This window comes from Crocodylus siamensis, chromosome 8 (genome assembly GCF_052110815.1).
Source record: "Crocodylus siamensis isolate JL-2025a chromosome 8, ASM5211081v1, whole genome shotgun sequence".
NCBI lineage: Eukaryota > Metazoa > Chordata > Crocodylia > Crocodylidae > Crocodylus > Crocodylus siamensis.
The window spans coordinates 3187182-3201086 of NC_143402.1; the positions used below are offsets into that span (position 1 = coordinate 3187182).

Below are 13905 nucleotides of genomic sequence, written 5' to 3' on the forward strand. Positions count from 1 at the left end.
TCCGAAACCTTTCTACTCATACACTGAACACAGCTCATATGAAGTAAGCGAGGAAAGAAACACAGAATTCGGAATTACTGAATGACTCTATCGCTCCTCTGATTAATTCCACTTTACATTTTTCACTAAAGATCGTTATTCAATGACCGTCGCTGAAATGCCCATGAATATGAAATGACTATTTTTACAGAGCGAGTAGGAAATATTTTATGTGACTAGGGTCCTCAGTTTGCACGTGCAAGTGAAAAAAATCCAGTTACCCGCCTGACTTGCTGTTTCAGTCAAGGAGTTGGAAGGTCAACTACTGTAATTTGTGCCCATGCAGACCCATGGGCATGAGATTGCCTGCATCAAGGAGCATCTGTTTCAAACTGGGAACACTTATTTAGGTTTTCCCACTGTACGGTGAGCAGCAGCTACAGATTTTACACTGATACTCATTTACTCCTGTAAAGAGTAAGAGTGAAAGTGTAAGACTCACAAAAGAGAGTATGAAATCAAGGCTTTTTTCCCCTTAGGGTTTATAAAGCCTTGTTTTCTGCTCCTGAATGTGATTTTTTGAAGTTGAAAGCTTTAAAAAGTGTGAGGCCAGTAACTTGCAGGTGTGTTTAAATAGTGGATGCAGCGTTGTGCTCTGCTTGCTGAAGTTATGCTGCACTTAACAGAAAGGCAATGTCACCTCCTCTGGGAATTTTACATAGGGCTATCTAAAGATTATTACACCACGGGCCAGATCCTGCTGCCCTCTATGCAGGCAAGCTTGTCGAATTCTCCCCCCTATACAAAGCGCAGGATTTGTTCTCCATATCTTCGCGGGACAGCACCTCTGCTGTGAATGAATTCACCTTCAGAAACTACTTCCAAATTCTGAATTCATGTCCAAAATTGATGGACTTGGTGCTCCACAGTATCAGCGGTGCCTCCCAGCACCTCATTTCACCTTTTAAAATGCAGTATATTGAATCCTAAAATGATGCTGCTTCACCTGTAATGGTGCCAGCTGCAGGCGGCGTTTTTCGCTTTGAATTCATTCCCGCTTTCTACAAAATCTCCCAACGCCGTTGCAGATCCAGACTCGGTAAGGTGCGGCCAGTGCCGTGAAAAGAGGAAGAAAAGTCAGGCTTCTGCTGTCATTATGAAAGCTCTGGAAACTCGGCGTTGTCGTGCAGGAGTTCCCCAGGCTTGGAGCGGGTGTCACGATCAGGTGCCGAGCCCAGCCGCTGGCTGGGGCTCGCTCCATCTGTCTCTCCCTTTCCTCCTCTTGCAGTCCTGTCCTCCGGCACCTCGTCCCCCCGTGTTTTGCACGGCCCCACGCCCTCTGCGCTAGCCTGTCCTTGTGCGTTTTCTCCCGCGTCCAAACCACCACCTCTTCCAAGCTCACGTTGCTTAAGCCATCACGCCTTCATCCCTCCTTTGTTAAAACTCAAGGCTCCAATCCCTGTCCTTCGCCTAGGGACGCTTCAGTCCCACTCCACCCTTCTCCTCCCACCTCTGCAGGCTACAGCCCCCGTGGTTTTTCTCCAGTCCTTCCTTGCGCCTGATCCCCCAGCCTACATCGAAGCCCACCATTTAGCTCATCTCCTCCTCATCACTCTTCCACCTGAATTATTAATCAGGTCATGTCATTAGTGAGAGATGCTTTTTAGCCTACATCTTTGCCCCAAGCCTAACCTGTGGGGGGGGGGGGATTTTTGTCAAAGGCAAGGCAGGTCTTTCATTCCCAAAGCAGAACCGCTGGTACAAAGACAGCGGTGAGCAAAGCGGTGCAATCTTAGCGGCTTGTAAGGGAAAGAGGATGGGGAAAGCACCACTTCTGTGGAGTCGGAGTAACTTCGCCTTTCCAGAACGGAGTCCCGGCGGGCTCCCGCACGCTCCTTGTCAGCCTTACAGCGACTAAGCCCCAAGCTGGCGGCCCCCCGCTTAGGCTCCCCCCGGAGCACCCCGCGCAGGATTTCTCGGCAGCCGGAGCGGCCGGACAGGGAAGCCCAGGCCGGGGGGGGAGCAGGACGCCCCCACGGCTCGCTCCCCCCACCCCCGCTGCGCCGGGCCCTTCCCCCCCCGCCAGGGGCCGCTCCCCGCAGCCGGGCCCGGGCCCACAACGGCCGCGAGCCCGCGCGCGGCCCCACGAGCCGCCCCGCTTCCCACAGCCGCCCCGGGTTTAGCCCTGAGGTAAGTCCGCGGCAGGTCTCCTCAGAGCTCGCCCCGCTGCTCCCCCGGCCGACGCAGGCGGCAAGGCCAGGCCCCGCGGACACACGGGGCAAGCTGGGGAAGGGCTCCTCAGAGCGGGCCCAGGTGCTCCCTGCTCTCCCAGGTTTGGGCCCCTGCGGGCACATGAGGGATGTGGAAGGCTCCCCAGGCCCCCCCGCCGCTTTAATCCGGGTTGGGCCCTCGGGGGGAGGCCGTGCAGACCAGTTTAACCCTTCGCAAGCCCCGCTGCTTGCACTGTGCCTGTACACACACACCACGCCACAGGTTCTGCCTCTTGGGCCAGGCTTTATTGCGAAGAGGGCTACAGCAGGGCCGGAGACGCCCCCCCACCCCCTCGGAGGTGCTTGTGGGCTCCTGCGGCAGGCACCGAGATCCAGCCTCACTCAAGCAGCAATGCAATACTGGAGAGCAGCCAGGCAGTCCTCGACTCCAGTATTTACGTGCTGCTAGAGCACTGCTGACACGGCCGCTTGGAGAGGTGGCCCGCGCTTCCCGAGCCCCCCTCCGGCAGTCCGGTCCCAGCACCGGTGCTTAGACGCGGGAGGAAGCATTGCACCATACGGGGGAAAAAAACAAACGAGGGTTACCTGGAGCAGCTGGCAGAAGCAAGGCTGTACCCTGCCTCCTCCTTAGGGTCAAGCGCTTGGCCATGGGGGGGGTGGGGGGGAGGGTAAGAAACTAGTGACATCTCTGCGGGTCAGACAGCAAAGCCCCAAGCCCCCTCGCAACATGCCAAGAGGCGTGAAAAGGCAATGCTTGGTCTCTCGGCAAGGCTGGAAAGAAAAGCGCACACACGTGCAAGCGCAGAGCAAGCCGATCCACACGTACCTGGTTCAACTGACCTAAGAGATACGTGAGCGTGTGTTAGCTTCCACCTCTATGATACCCAGAAGCTCAATTTCTTGTCTTATCCTTGAGGTAATGAGGCAGCCCAGAATGGTCTGTATCTCCTTGTCCCTACAAACCATGATGTGCTGCTACATCTCCTCAAAGCCCAATGAATGTTGAAATCCCAAATGGTATTTTGATTTTTTTTTTTTTTGGTTTTGGTTTTGGAAAGAGGGAAAAAACAAACAATAAAACAACCATAAGATGGAAGAGCGCTCTACGATCAGAGGAAGGCGTTTACACTGCCAACATGACATTACATTCTTCACTCATGTGCTACCAGTCTGAAACTATAAGAGAACAAGTCGTTACACAAGAATACAGCAACTGCAAACGTGCCTGAAAACAAAAAGTTAGACACGGGAGCATTTTATTTGCCCCAAAATATGCCTAGTTGGCTTGCGGGAGCCCACTATATTTTCAGGCTTGCCAGCCTGTGTCCTGATCCCTTGTGCAGGACTCTGTCCCCTTGCAATATAGGCAATACAACGCTGCCAGGTTAGATTAGGGTTGTAAGGGATGGCTTGGATGGGGCTGATCCTGCCTTGGGCAGCGGGCTGGACTACATGACCGCAGGAGGGCCGGCCCTTCCAGCCCTACTTCTCTAGGACTACTTTTTGGCAGCTGGGTGCCAGGTTGAATGCTAAAGGGATTTCGCCAGGGGCAAGACCTGCCCTCAGAAATACTAGATAGCAAACAAGATGTTGAATTTTCCTCTTTCCCAGCTGAATTCTCCCAGCTGAGATTGTCCAAATTCAGATTATTTCAGAACCTGGAAATGACTTTCTTTTTCTGTCTTTAGGCTGTTAAGACCCATCTCATTCAGATTTGTAAAACTCTTTCTGCATTTAAATGTGAATAGAAGAAATCCACTCCCCCCCTGCCCCCGGATTGACTTTCCAGTCTGCAGCCTTAAGAGGAGTTACCCTGTTTACGCTGACATGAAAGGTGATGAAGGTAAGCTTGATATTTCTGTGTACCCTTGAGATTTTTCCTAGTCATGTGATGAGATGGGATCATGCTAAGTTACCTTCCTCCTCCTTCCTCCGGTGTTTCAACAAGAACGATATTACAAATTCAAGCTGTAAGAGAACTCCCCCTTCACACATCTCCTATGCTATCACCTGTGTGCAAACACCCCAAATACCTCTGTGGGGTCCTGCTCATCTGTTCCCCACCTTTTTTATTTCTTAAAGCATAACTTGAGAATCGGGATGTCAAAAATTGTAATAGCCTGTACTGAATTAATGGAAACATAAATGTCCGGGGGTGTTGTTGTTGGCAAGGATGTATTTTGTGTTCTCACGGCAGCGTGCAAGCTATACACTCAAAAAGGGTGAAGGCTATTCTGCTATCAACAAGTAACCTACATATAACACATACAGGTAGACAGATCCCATTTTTATTCTTGTCGAGGCTTAGCTTGACTGGTCCTACCCATTGCCTTAGTTGCTTTTCTTTTCTAAGGAGTGAATCATTTCAAATAAGTCAAACCTCATTTTGCTTTTAAGATCATAGTCAGATTAAGGGTCTCAGGGACATGCGTAACTCAAATCCTGTACTAGCCAGGGACAACCTTTTCGCCAGGCATGCCACAAAATTAGCCCCCGCACCCTTCCCAAGCTGTGCTCCAGTCCCCTCGTTCTACCTCCTCTGTGTGATTTGCTTCTCTATTTTCAAGTCCCAGCCTGATCTGCTGCTCTGCTTTCTGCCTTATCTGCCACTGCACTGCCTGTCCCCTCCCTGATCTGCCAGGGCATTTGTGGCTGGCTGCCACTTGTGGTGCCCATGCCACAGGCTGGCCACCCCTGTGACCCAAACCATGAAAGCAAATAAATTCTGCCTTTTCAAAAAGGGATCCTTCAAGCTGAGGTCTAAGCCACTGTAGTTCAAAGCGATATCCCCTCCCCCCCCCCGAGGAGGGTAAAAAAGGGGGGTGTGTTGGGGGGATTCTGAATTGGGGTTTAGATGAGCAGAAGAGAGAGAGAGCAGTAGGTAAGTACATTACAGTGGTGTCTTCCTGCCCGTGGGGCAGGGGGCTGGACTCCAAGATCTTCTGAGGTCTCTTCCAGCCCTAATGTCTATGTTAGAGAAATTTAACCAATACCTATTTAAGCCAAAAAGAACAATTCAAATGCACACAATTAAACTGTCTCTTGCAGTATAGTTTACAATTTTTTTGTTTTTTTCAAAATCAGCTGCCTGCCATTTTATGTTCTCAATAAATTGTATACAAAACAATGTCAAAGGATTTTCAGTAGCCATCTCTTTGAGGAAAATGGCTCCTCTTGCCAGGTACAGCACCCAAACCTAGCAGACAGGTGCTCAGTTCAATGGGAATACCACATAGGGATGGCACCCCGTGGGATCCCGCTCTGGAGGTACTTCACCAATGTCAGGGGATGTTAAGTTCACCTCCCCAACTCACCTTGACTGGATGCAATGATGCATCAGTTTGTTCTGCAAACAGGACTCCCTTTGGACACAATTTAACTTCTGTTTCAATAGGAACTAGAAAAATAACACAAAAAAAGTTATGAAGCATGCCAACAGATACTGTACTTGAGGCAGCAACATACATTGCAGTGCATCGAGTAATCAAACTACAATCTTATTCTTGAGGCCCAGCTGTGTTTGTGAGAACAAAGACAGTTCAGAGCTCTGATGTGTGCTAACCTCCTCGGCTGGGCAAAACCAAAACTCCCCACCCCGCACACAGAACATACTAAAAAAAAAAAAAATAAAAAAAAAAAATAAAAAAAAATAAATAAAAAAGTATTAATGGTATCCTTCTCCTTCCTCACCCCCACCCCCGGGTTAATGTATAAGCTGGGTCACTGGGACACACAGTGAGAATGACAGACTTCTGCTACATCAGGAAGTGTCCTGAATGCATGTTAATACAAATAATCATACCAGGCACATAGCAGGAAGACTGATATTTGCTATGCAGATACAAGACTGAAGTGAGAGTTGTGAAGACAAATTAAGCCCCTTCATCTACCACAGGAAAAAATACCATGCAAAAATCTTGCACAAAAAAATAAAAGCAGTAGCATGACTCCCTGCACCTCTCTGCCCTGGAGAAGGCATCACAAGAGCAAGAGAATCATGTTGCTTGAACAGACCCATCCTCCAGTGAAAGAGGAAAGTGCTGCTTGTGCATGTTGATGTCAAAGCAGTGCCCCCCCTTAAAACACAATTAAAAAGCAGTCCACTTGGTCTGCAATGGAAGAGACCAGATCGTGGAGCAGGGCCTGGCACCTCACTCCTACAGCCAGCAGCTCACTAAGTCAGCAGAAGAGGAGGGGAGGGAGAAATAAAGTGAACAAACACACAGTGCTCTCTAGCAACACCCCACAAGCAACCCAGGAACTGCATTTCTTGGCTGGCAAGTTGCATGCAGTCCTCAGCTGGGCGACCAAGGCAGGCCGGCCAGAAATTAGTCACATAGGGACACAGAGAACTGTGTCTGATCCACCTTCAGCGCAAGGATCTAAAGCGTTTTGCGCATATGAAAGAAACTGAGACTCTCACCACCCTGCTCTGATCCCTCTCCGAGCTTCACACTGTCACTTGGCCATTTCTTTTACTGCCACAAGTAAGAGACCACAACTGTTAAGAGGTAAACTCCAGAAAGAAAGGAGGGATGGACAATTCCCTGCAGTCAGCCATACACTAAGACTCCTGGAAAATGAGGACATCTGGATATACAGAAATAAGCCAACACAAAATATGCTGGCTATTGGGCAGAGAACACAATTAGCACACGCGCGCACGCACACACACACACAAAAAGCACAAAGAGGCATCAACTTAAAAAGCAGAAAACCCCCCCACTCAGATGGCACACACAGGGGAAACATTACATTAGAGGAATAAGGCATCCTGGGAAGGAAAGAAATAGTTGAGGCAATGACAGGAAAGACACACAAATACACATAGCTCTACTAACTTGTACAGTCTCCATTTCCATGTGAGGTAGATCCAAAGCCAAGAAAAAAAAAGTTAAGTGTTTCCTATACTGTTTGGTGTAAAATGAAGAGAGGCCTGCTACAGAACTGGTGTACAGGGGACATGTGACAAAGCACAAATTCAACCATTATTTGTTCCAAAAAAAAAAAAAAATCAAAAAGCCTTTGGATGGAAAAAAAAAAAGTCAAAAAGTGCATTTACTAATTTTTTAAAGGGTTTTAGAAGCCAAGTTGCCCTTTCACTGTGGTTCAAAAATAGAAATGCAACAAATAAGACACTCATTTTGAAAATGATGACGAAACAGAAGTAAAGCGGAGAGTCCCATCCACTTAAATAGCTGATGGCTGCTTGTACTCACTTTCATCTGTTTTAAAAATTCAAAACAACTGAATTGAGACAGTGGAAAATATTAATATTCACAAATCTGGTTTATACCTAGATTCATAACCAATCCTTCAAGTGCCCTGTATTTTTAGCAATTAAATTTCCTGAGCAGCTCACTTCCCAAGACTCAGATTGAATTAAGGCTGTATGTAAAGAAGAAAGTTGGTTACCCCAAATTAACAGCAAAACACCGATAGCAGAACATGCTGGAGTGCACATAATTTGTATGCAAAATGTCATATCATTACTTTTGGCTTGGGAAACTTTTTTTTCCCTGGTTAGCAAGATGCTAAAAATGAACAGTGAAAAACATTTCAAAGTTGGGCGACTCAAACTAGATGATAATGATGACTTAAAAAAAAAAAAAAAATTTCCAGTCCATTCATATGGAGGAAAAAAAAAAAAAAATCAATTACCCATTTTTCCCACCACCAATCAACCTCTATAAAAACTTCTAACGAGATAAACTTGGATTAGGTGCATGATTGAAATATCAAGATAGAAGGGCTGGGCCACTTTACAATAAGCCTCCCCCACTTTAAGTGCTTTTTAAACGAAATGTGCTTCAGGTCACATTTGAAACAGAAAATCTGCTGTTCAAAAGTGGAAATCGTTTCATGGATTTATTTATTTTAACTCTACTCAAGCTCCTCGTTTGCAGACACTGGGAGCAAGCTAGGCACTCAAGCGGGGCTGCTGGTGTGAGCCACGGTGCTGGCAAGGCCTATGGGATCAGGCCTGAACTTACTGCGCTCGAGACTGTCCGTAATAATCCAGTCGCGTTTCCAGGCTCCAGAGTTTTTCTTCAACGCTGCTGAAGGGATGAGAAGTCCGATGCCGCTCGTGACTTCCACTTTTCTGCACCGTCATCTCTCCGCCAGCTTTGAACAACAACGTATGGATCGGGACGCTCCGCTCCTGCAAAGTGGGTGTGCGAAGAACAGAAAGAAAAGCGGTGGATCCGGCTGGCAGGGGCGCAGCCGCCCGCCCCAGCGATTCCAGTGATATTTGGGGCTTGGCTTGAAAACTTCCCTCTAAAACCGATTTTTATTTTTCAAAGTTTGCCGTCGCGTCGCAGGGTCCGTAAAGCCCCGTCCTGCCCGGGGATGCCAGGCAGACGATGCTGCGGGTGGACAGATGTCAGGCCAGCCCCCTCCGCAAAGGCACCCGCGCGCAGTCGTTACATTAATTTATTTAGAAACAAAATTTCAGCTGGGCAAACTTGCAGGGTTTTTCCCCCCCCCCCCACCCGGGCACCGAAAAACCGCACTCACGCAGGTCCCATTTTTATGCTCTAAAAGTGGTGTTCTTTTTCAGTTAAAAAAAACAAAATCAAATCAAATAAAAAATACAGAAGAATAAATTTAAAAAATATAGATATATCCCCCTTCTCTAGGATCCCAACTCACCTAATCCAAACGTCAAGTTTGCCAGGACAGTTTTATTTTCTGGATCAAACCGGTCCAGACAAACATCCACTTCTGAGTGGTTTTCTCTTCTTTTTAATTATTATTTAGCATCCTAGGATTTTATTTTAATTTCTGCATTGCTGTTACCTTGGCATCCCAACGGCTCCTGCTTCCAGCCAGACACCGAGTCGAATCCATTTCCCCCGCCCAAAAAAAGGGATTTCAAATCCTCCAGGCGGGAGGGGGAATAAAAAAAGAGAATCTTTTTAGAGCCGGATCCAATTCTGCTTTTTTTAAGAGGGAAAAAAAACCAAAAACCACCCCCTTGAAGCAGAGCAGGTCACAGCAACAAGCCTGCACAAACTTTGGAGAAATAAAGAAAACTGGGGGGAAAAGTAGGGGTTTGGGACCACCCCCCTGGCTGGCAGGGGCAGCATGCAGCAGGTTTCTGCCCTCCTCCCCGCCTGGGCGCGGCTTGCACCGCGGGCGGGGGGGTTCTCCACTCCCCCCCCCCGTTTTTTAATTATTATTTTTTCTTGCACTTTTTAATATTTTTTGTCAATTTCGTTTTGGGTGATTTTAATTTTTTTTTTTTGCAATGCAATGCAATGCTTTTTTTTAATTTTTATTTTTTTTTGCATTTTGGAGCATTTTGCGGGGGCCATGCAAAAAAAAAAACCCCGCCCCGCAGGCGTCCCCCCCGCGCGGCGCGGCCCGAGGCGGGGGTGCGCCCGTGCGCCCCCGCGGAGCCCGCCCCGCCCGGCCCCGCGCGCCCTCCTCACCTCCTCGGCCACTCGAAAATGGCGCCGAAACCGAAAAAACTTCGCAAATTTCATTGTAGGCGCCTGCAAGGGCTGCTGGGAGCGCGGCCCCGCCCGCCGGGGCGGGGCGCGGCCGAGGGGCGGGGTGCGCGGGGCACGGCCAGGCGCCGGGCACGGCGAAGCGGCCGGGTATGGGTGCGTTGCGAGGGGCCGTGCGTGAGTGCAGTGCAAAGAGCAGTGCGTGGCGGGGTGCCGTTGCAAAGGGGCGGTGCACGGGTGCATTGCGTGGGGCAGGGCATTTGCAAAGTGCTTGTGCATGGGTGTGTTACACTGCTCCATGTGCCACCCTTGGCATTTGCGTGGGACGGTGCAGTGTGCAGGGCAGCGTATCCATTTACAAAGGGGCGGTGCATGGGTGCAGTGTAAAGGGCACGGCATTTGCAAACCGTGCAGTGCATGGGGTGTTGCATTTGCAAAGGAGCGGTGCGTGGGGGCATTGCAAAGGCTTCTGCCTCTTGCCCAGGCAGTGGTGCCAGGGCTGGGGGGCATGGAATTGGGATTGCGGAAAGAGGCCGGGGTTGCCCTTCCAAGCTGCAGCCCCAGCCCCTGGGTAGCAGGGGGGACATGCACGAGCCTGGACCCCCAGGGCCTGCGCCCTGGCCCAGGAGAGCTGCAGCTGAATGGCTGCTCTGCCCGCTCCCCCGTGCCCAGTGGCCCAGGGCTGTGACTGTCCATGCCAGGACCTTGGTGGTCCCAGGCAAGTGTCATTTCCCCACCCCCAGCTAATTCCTCAGCCTAGGCGCCCCGCGGCGGGATCCCCTTGCCCAGTTGGAGTTGAGCCGACACCACCTGTTAATCCCATGCAAGGTGCAGCCCCACAGCTCCAGAAAAGAAAAACACAGCATCTTACCATTCATAAATCAGAGTCAGCCAGGTTTGACCCCCCCAGTGGTCAAAGGTTGGACACATCAAACATTTTCATTTTGAAAGAGGTCTCCTCAACAGAGCAGGCAGCAGAGCCCGTGGTACTTCATGGTAGCATGAAGGTTTGTCTCGGTCAGGATTTCCTTCTCTTCCCAGTCCTGTGCAAGAACGCTGCCCTTGTGTCCCGGCTACTGGTTTTTGTAGGGACTGGGACAAATTCCTGTGTGTGCTCTCTATATATATTTAAAAAAACAACAACTCTTATGGCGTGTAACTGCAGTCTAAGCATGTCCGTGCTGACGAGCAAGGAAATGCCAAGTTTTAGGACAACTCAACCACCCTGGAGCTCAGTCGCATTATCCTGCAGCGCCTTCATTTCAGCCCCGGCCGCACACCCGCGCACTGGGACGAGGACCTGGCGAGCATCAGCGATAAAACTGTTGTGTGGCCCTGCCACATTTGTGATGTGTAGAGGGGGAAATGAAGCACAGGAGAGAAGCCCCTGCAGCATCAGCCAGGCGCATCGATGGCTAAATGTACCAAGTCGGGGAAGCACATGGGTGTAGTGCAAGTTTCCATCTTGGAGGGTGACGGTGATGGACGTGTGCATGCAATGCGTTTCCGTATCTCTTGGAGGCACACGGCAGTCCCTTGTGAAGGCGGAGAGCCTGTAGCTGTCAATGAAATCATGCCGTGAGAGTATTAAGATATTAGTTAAGATGGGGCTTAGGTGGAGACCTGCAAGGTGGATCAGGGCCTGGCTACAGAGATAGCACTGGGTGGTGCTTAAAGAAGACGTGCCAGGCTAGAGAGAGATTTCTGGCACCGTTCTCCTCTAGAAACTCCTCTCATGCCGTATTTTCTTTGGCAGACGCAGAACATATCCATGACATTTCCTGATGACATAACGCTGGGGGATCCTCAGTGCAGAAGAATTGCATGGGCCTGAAGAATAACTTACTAGACCTGGGCTGAAGGTTGATAGTCCAGGGAGCAAAGTCCTGCCCTTAGGGACTAAAGGAGAATTTTTTGCTGTAAAGAGTTTCCCTGTCTTGTGACGCACACCTGGGTGTTATGGGAAGAGCAGCCAGGCGAGAGGGTTTTTGAAGCCCCCAGAGGGGCTGTTTCAAGGGAAAGAAGATGAGGCTTGCAGCTAGAAGCCTGGACGCTGATCTTAGCATGGGTCAAGTCCTTGAAGTTTTCCCCCTGACTTTGGGGGTCCCCTCCCGGGGCTGCCACGGTCTCTGCTCCCAAATCAAGACGCCAGCAGGTGAGCATGGGGACTTGTCTCATTCTTCAGAAAACACAGACAGGCAAAACACGATTATTCTGCAGCCGACCAAAACTGATAACAGCAGTGAAAATGGAAAAAAGTCTTACCACTAGAAAGTACTGCAGCCCTGTGTTTTTTCCACTCTCAATCTGAGTAATGAGCTGATGACTGCTGCTTTTGATTTAGAAGTCTTTTCCTCCCCCCCCTTTTTTTGAAAGAAATGTAATCACTACCAAGAACTCTGGTGGGACTTCTTCTTTAAACAAATACTGTTTTTCTGGTTGGGTGTGCTCTATTATTTTCTTAATTATTCCTGGATTTCAGCCTGCTCCACCAAAAGTTTTCTCAGACGGCAGAAACAATTGGTCCCTTATTTTTTGTTTTTTGGTTTTTTTTGTTTGTTTTTAGGAAGTGAAGAGCAAAAAATATCCCTAATAAAATGGCTCCGTACATCCCATAAACTACAACAGGATACGTTTTGCCAACAGTCACACCTCTTCATTCAGCCGCCTTAAATGCCCCTTCCCCCCCCCATCGCTACTATTGTTTACTACAAGGAGTCCTCGTCCTCAACTTCGTCCTCCCTGGCTGCCAGCTCAGCAAAGCCACCCAAAATAAATTATGTTCACTGCCTGCTGTATACCTGTTCTGGGGAGGAAGGGAGGCTTTCGGCAGAGAGGGTAACCAGTCCGGCACCCATTGTAACAGCCAAAATGAAAGCAGAAAATGGGAAGACACACCAGCATCAGTGAACCGGTGTGCTGGCGGGGGCAGCTCGCCGCACCATCTATCTCAGGGACCGGAAAGCTGCAATGTGGACCGCGAAAGGCACTGGCTTAACATCAGCACAAGCGTCTGCCAAGATCAGATTATGTCACTGCTTTATGGTCTTGCTTTGTAAAGGGAGAATACTCCCGGGGAGAAAGGACTCGGCATGCCGGATCTGCAGCGAGGGAAAGGCAGGGACGTCGTAGCAGGCGGGAGAGGGGGGTCAAGGCGGTGTTTGTCAGGGGGATGCTCCGTGCGCGCTGGCCTAGGGCAGGGATCTGTACCGAGCTGGAAAGGCAAGTCCAAAATACCAAGCAACGTGACTCGCCTCCTCCCAACACGCCTGCATGGGCTTTGGGTCGATGGCTCTGGTTCCACGGTTGGACCTCGTGGTTTCTCTCCATCCACAGAAATTGAAAAGAGGCTGTGAGACCGGCTGGTTTTTCCTACCCCAGATGTGGACTTAAGGGCACCACATGCAGGACCCTTCCCGGGCCGACACTGCCTGCAGCCCAGGCCATGCTTCCCCTGGCGGCTGGCCCATGGGACGTGGGCAGCCAGGCAGGTATTGAAAGGGGAGGAACCAGCAGGTAGGACCTGTCTGTAGGGGAGCCTTTCTGCCATCCTAGCCCTCGGGGTGGTGGGTACACCCCCACAAGGCTGCAGGGTCCGGCCTTGGAGGTACAGGAGGAGTGGGGTCTGCTCATCCTAGGCCTAGAGGTAACGGCACTCTCGTGTCTCTTAGCTTAGCTGAGGCCTGAAGTGTAGCCTGGGTCTTCACGGAAGTCCTGTCTTCTCTGTTTATGACGATGTAAGAAAAGTACCGGTCTTGTGATGCCTTTGCTCGCATGGCTGCGATGGTAAATTTTGTAATGCCCAGGTAATTATTATATAACTTTACAGCAGTCTGCTTGAGGTCCTGCAGTCCTGGCTCACCTGTGCGGTAGCAGTACAACGTTTCTGGGTGCGTGTGTAGATGCTTGTCAGGCAGCTGTCTTCGCAACCCACCGAGTTACGTCTGCACACGTCTGATGCTCATTGTAGCTTCATTTACCCTTGTGACCCATGCCAGCTACCCGAGACATACTCTTATTGCTGCGTCATGATGGCACTTATGTCACTGTCTCTTCCCCGCTCTTGTTAGCGTGGCTAGCTCAAGTCTAGCAGAAGTCTCCATCCTTGGAGGTGTTTAAGACCTGGATAGACATTTAAGACCTGGATAGACAAAACCTTGGCTGGGATGATGTAGTTGGAGCTGGGGCTGGGGCTGCTTGGAGCATGTGAGCTCCCTTCCCACCTGAGTTTCCTATGAGCC

At 50.0% G+C, this 13905-nt stretch overlaps 1 protein-coding gene and 1 long non-coding RNA gene across 5 annotated transcripts; one reads left to right on the top strand and one right to left on the bottom strand.

Moving 5' to 3' along the window:
* Nucleotides 1-2537: 2537 nt before the first annotated feature.
* On the bottom strand, nt 2538-11426 carry LOC149858002 (uncharacterized). 4 transcript variants are annotated; one of them, XM_090060517.1, is made up of 4 exons: nt 9647-9718; nt 9012-9093; nt 8204-8373; nt 2538-5607 (listed from the first exon to the last, which is right to left on the bottom strand). In XM_090060517.1, the coding sequence occupies exons 2-4, from the start codon at nt 9060-9062 to the stop codon at nt 5598-5600; spliced, it is 231 nt and encodes a 76-aa protein (XP_089916643.1). In that variant the 5' UTR covers nt 9063-9093; nt 9647-9718; the 3' UTR covers nt 2538-5597. The 4 variants fall into 4 exon arrangements, with proteins under 4 accessions (XP_089916643.1, XP_089916641.1, XP_089916640.1 ...); XM_090060515.1 differs by lacking the exon at nt 9012-9093 and having other exon boundaries at nt 9647-11426; XM_090060514.1 differs by having other exon boundaries at nt 2538-8373; nt 9647-11426.
* Nucleotides 9685-13497, top strand: LOC149858003 (uncharacterized). Its single transcript, XR_016443891.1, has 2 exons — nt 9685-9814; nt 11421-13497. It is a non-coding gene; the product is annotated as an uncharacterized LOC149858003 (long non-coding RNA).
* Nucleotides 13498-13905: the final 408 nt, after the last annotated feature.

Excerpts from the sequence above, each read along its gene's own strand:
- LOC149858002 (XM_090060514.1), bottom strand. The coding sequence starts at position 10,393 with ATGACACTTGCCTGGGACCACCAAGGTCCTGGCATGGACAGTCACAGC. Across the intron at positions 9,094-9,646 it reads ATTTTCGAGTGGCCGAGGAG|GATTTGAAATCCCTTTTTTT; the intron begins GTGAGGAGGGCG and ends TCCCGCCTGGAG. Across the intron at positions 8,374-9,011 it reads GGAGCCGTTGGGATGCCAAG|GAGCGGAGCGTCCCGATCCA; the intron begins GTAACAGCAATG and ends CCCACTTTGCAG.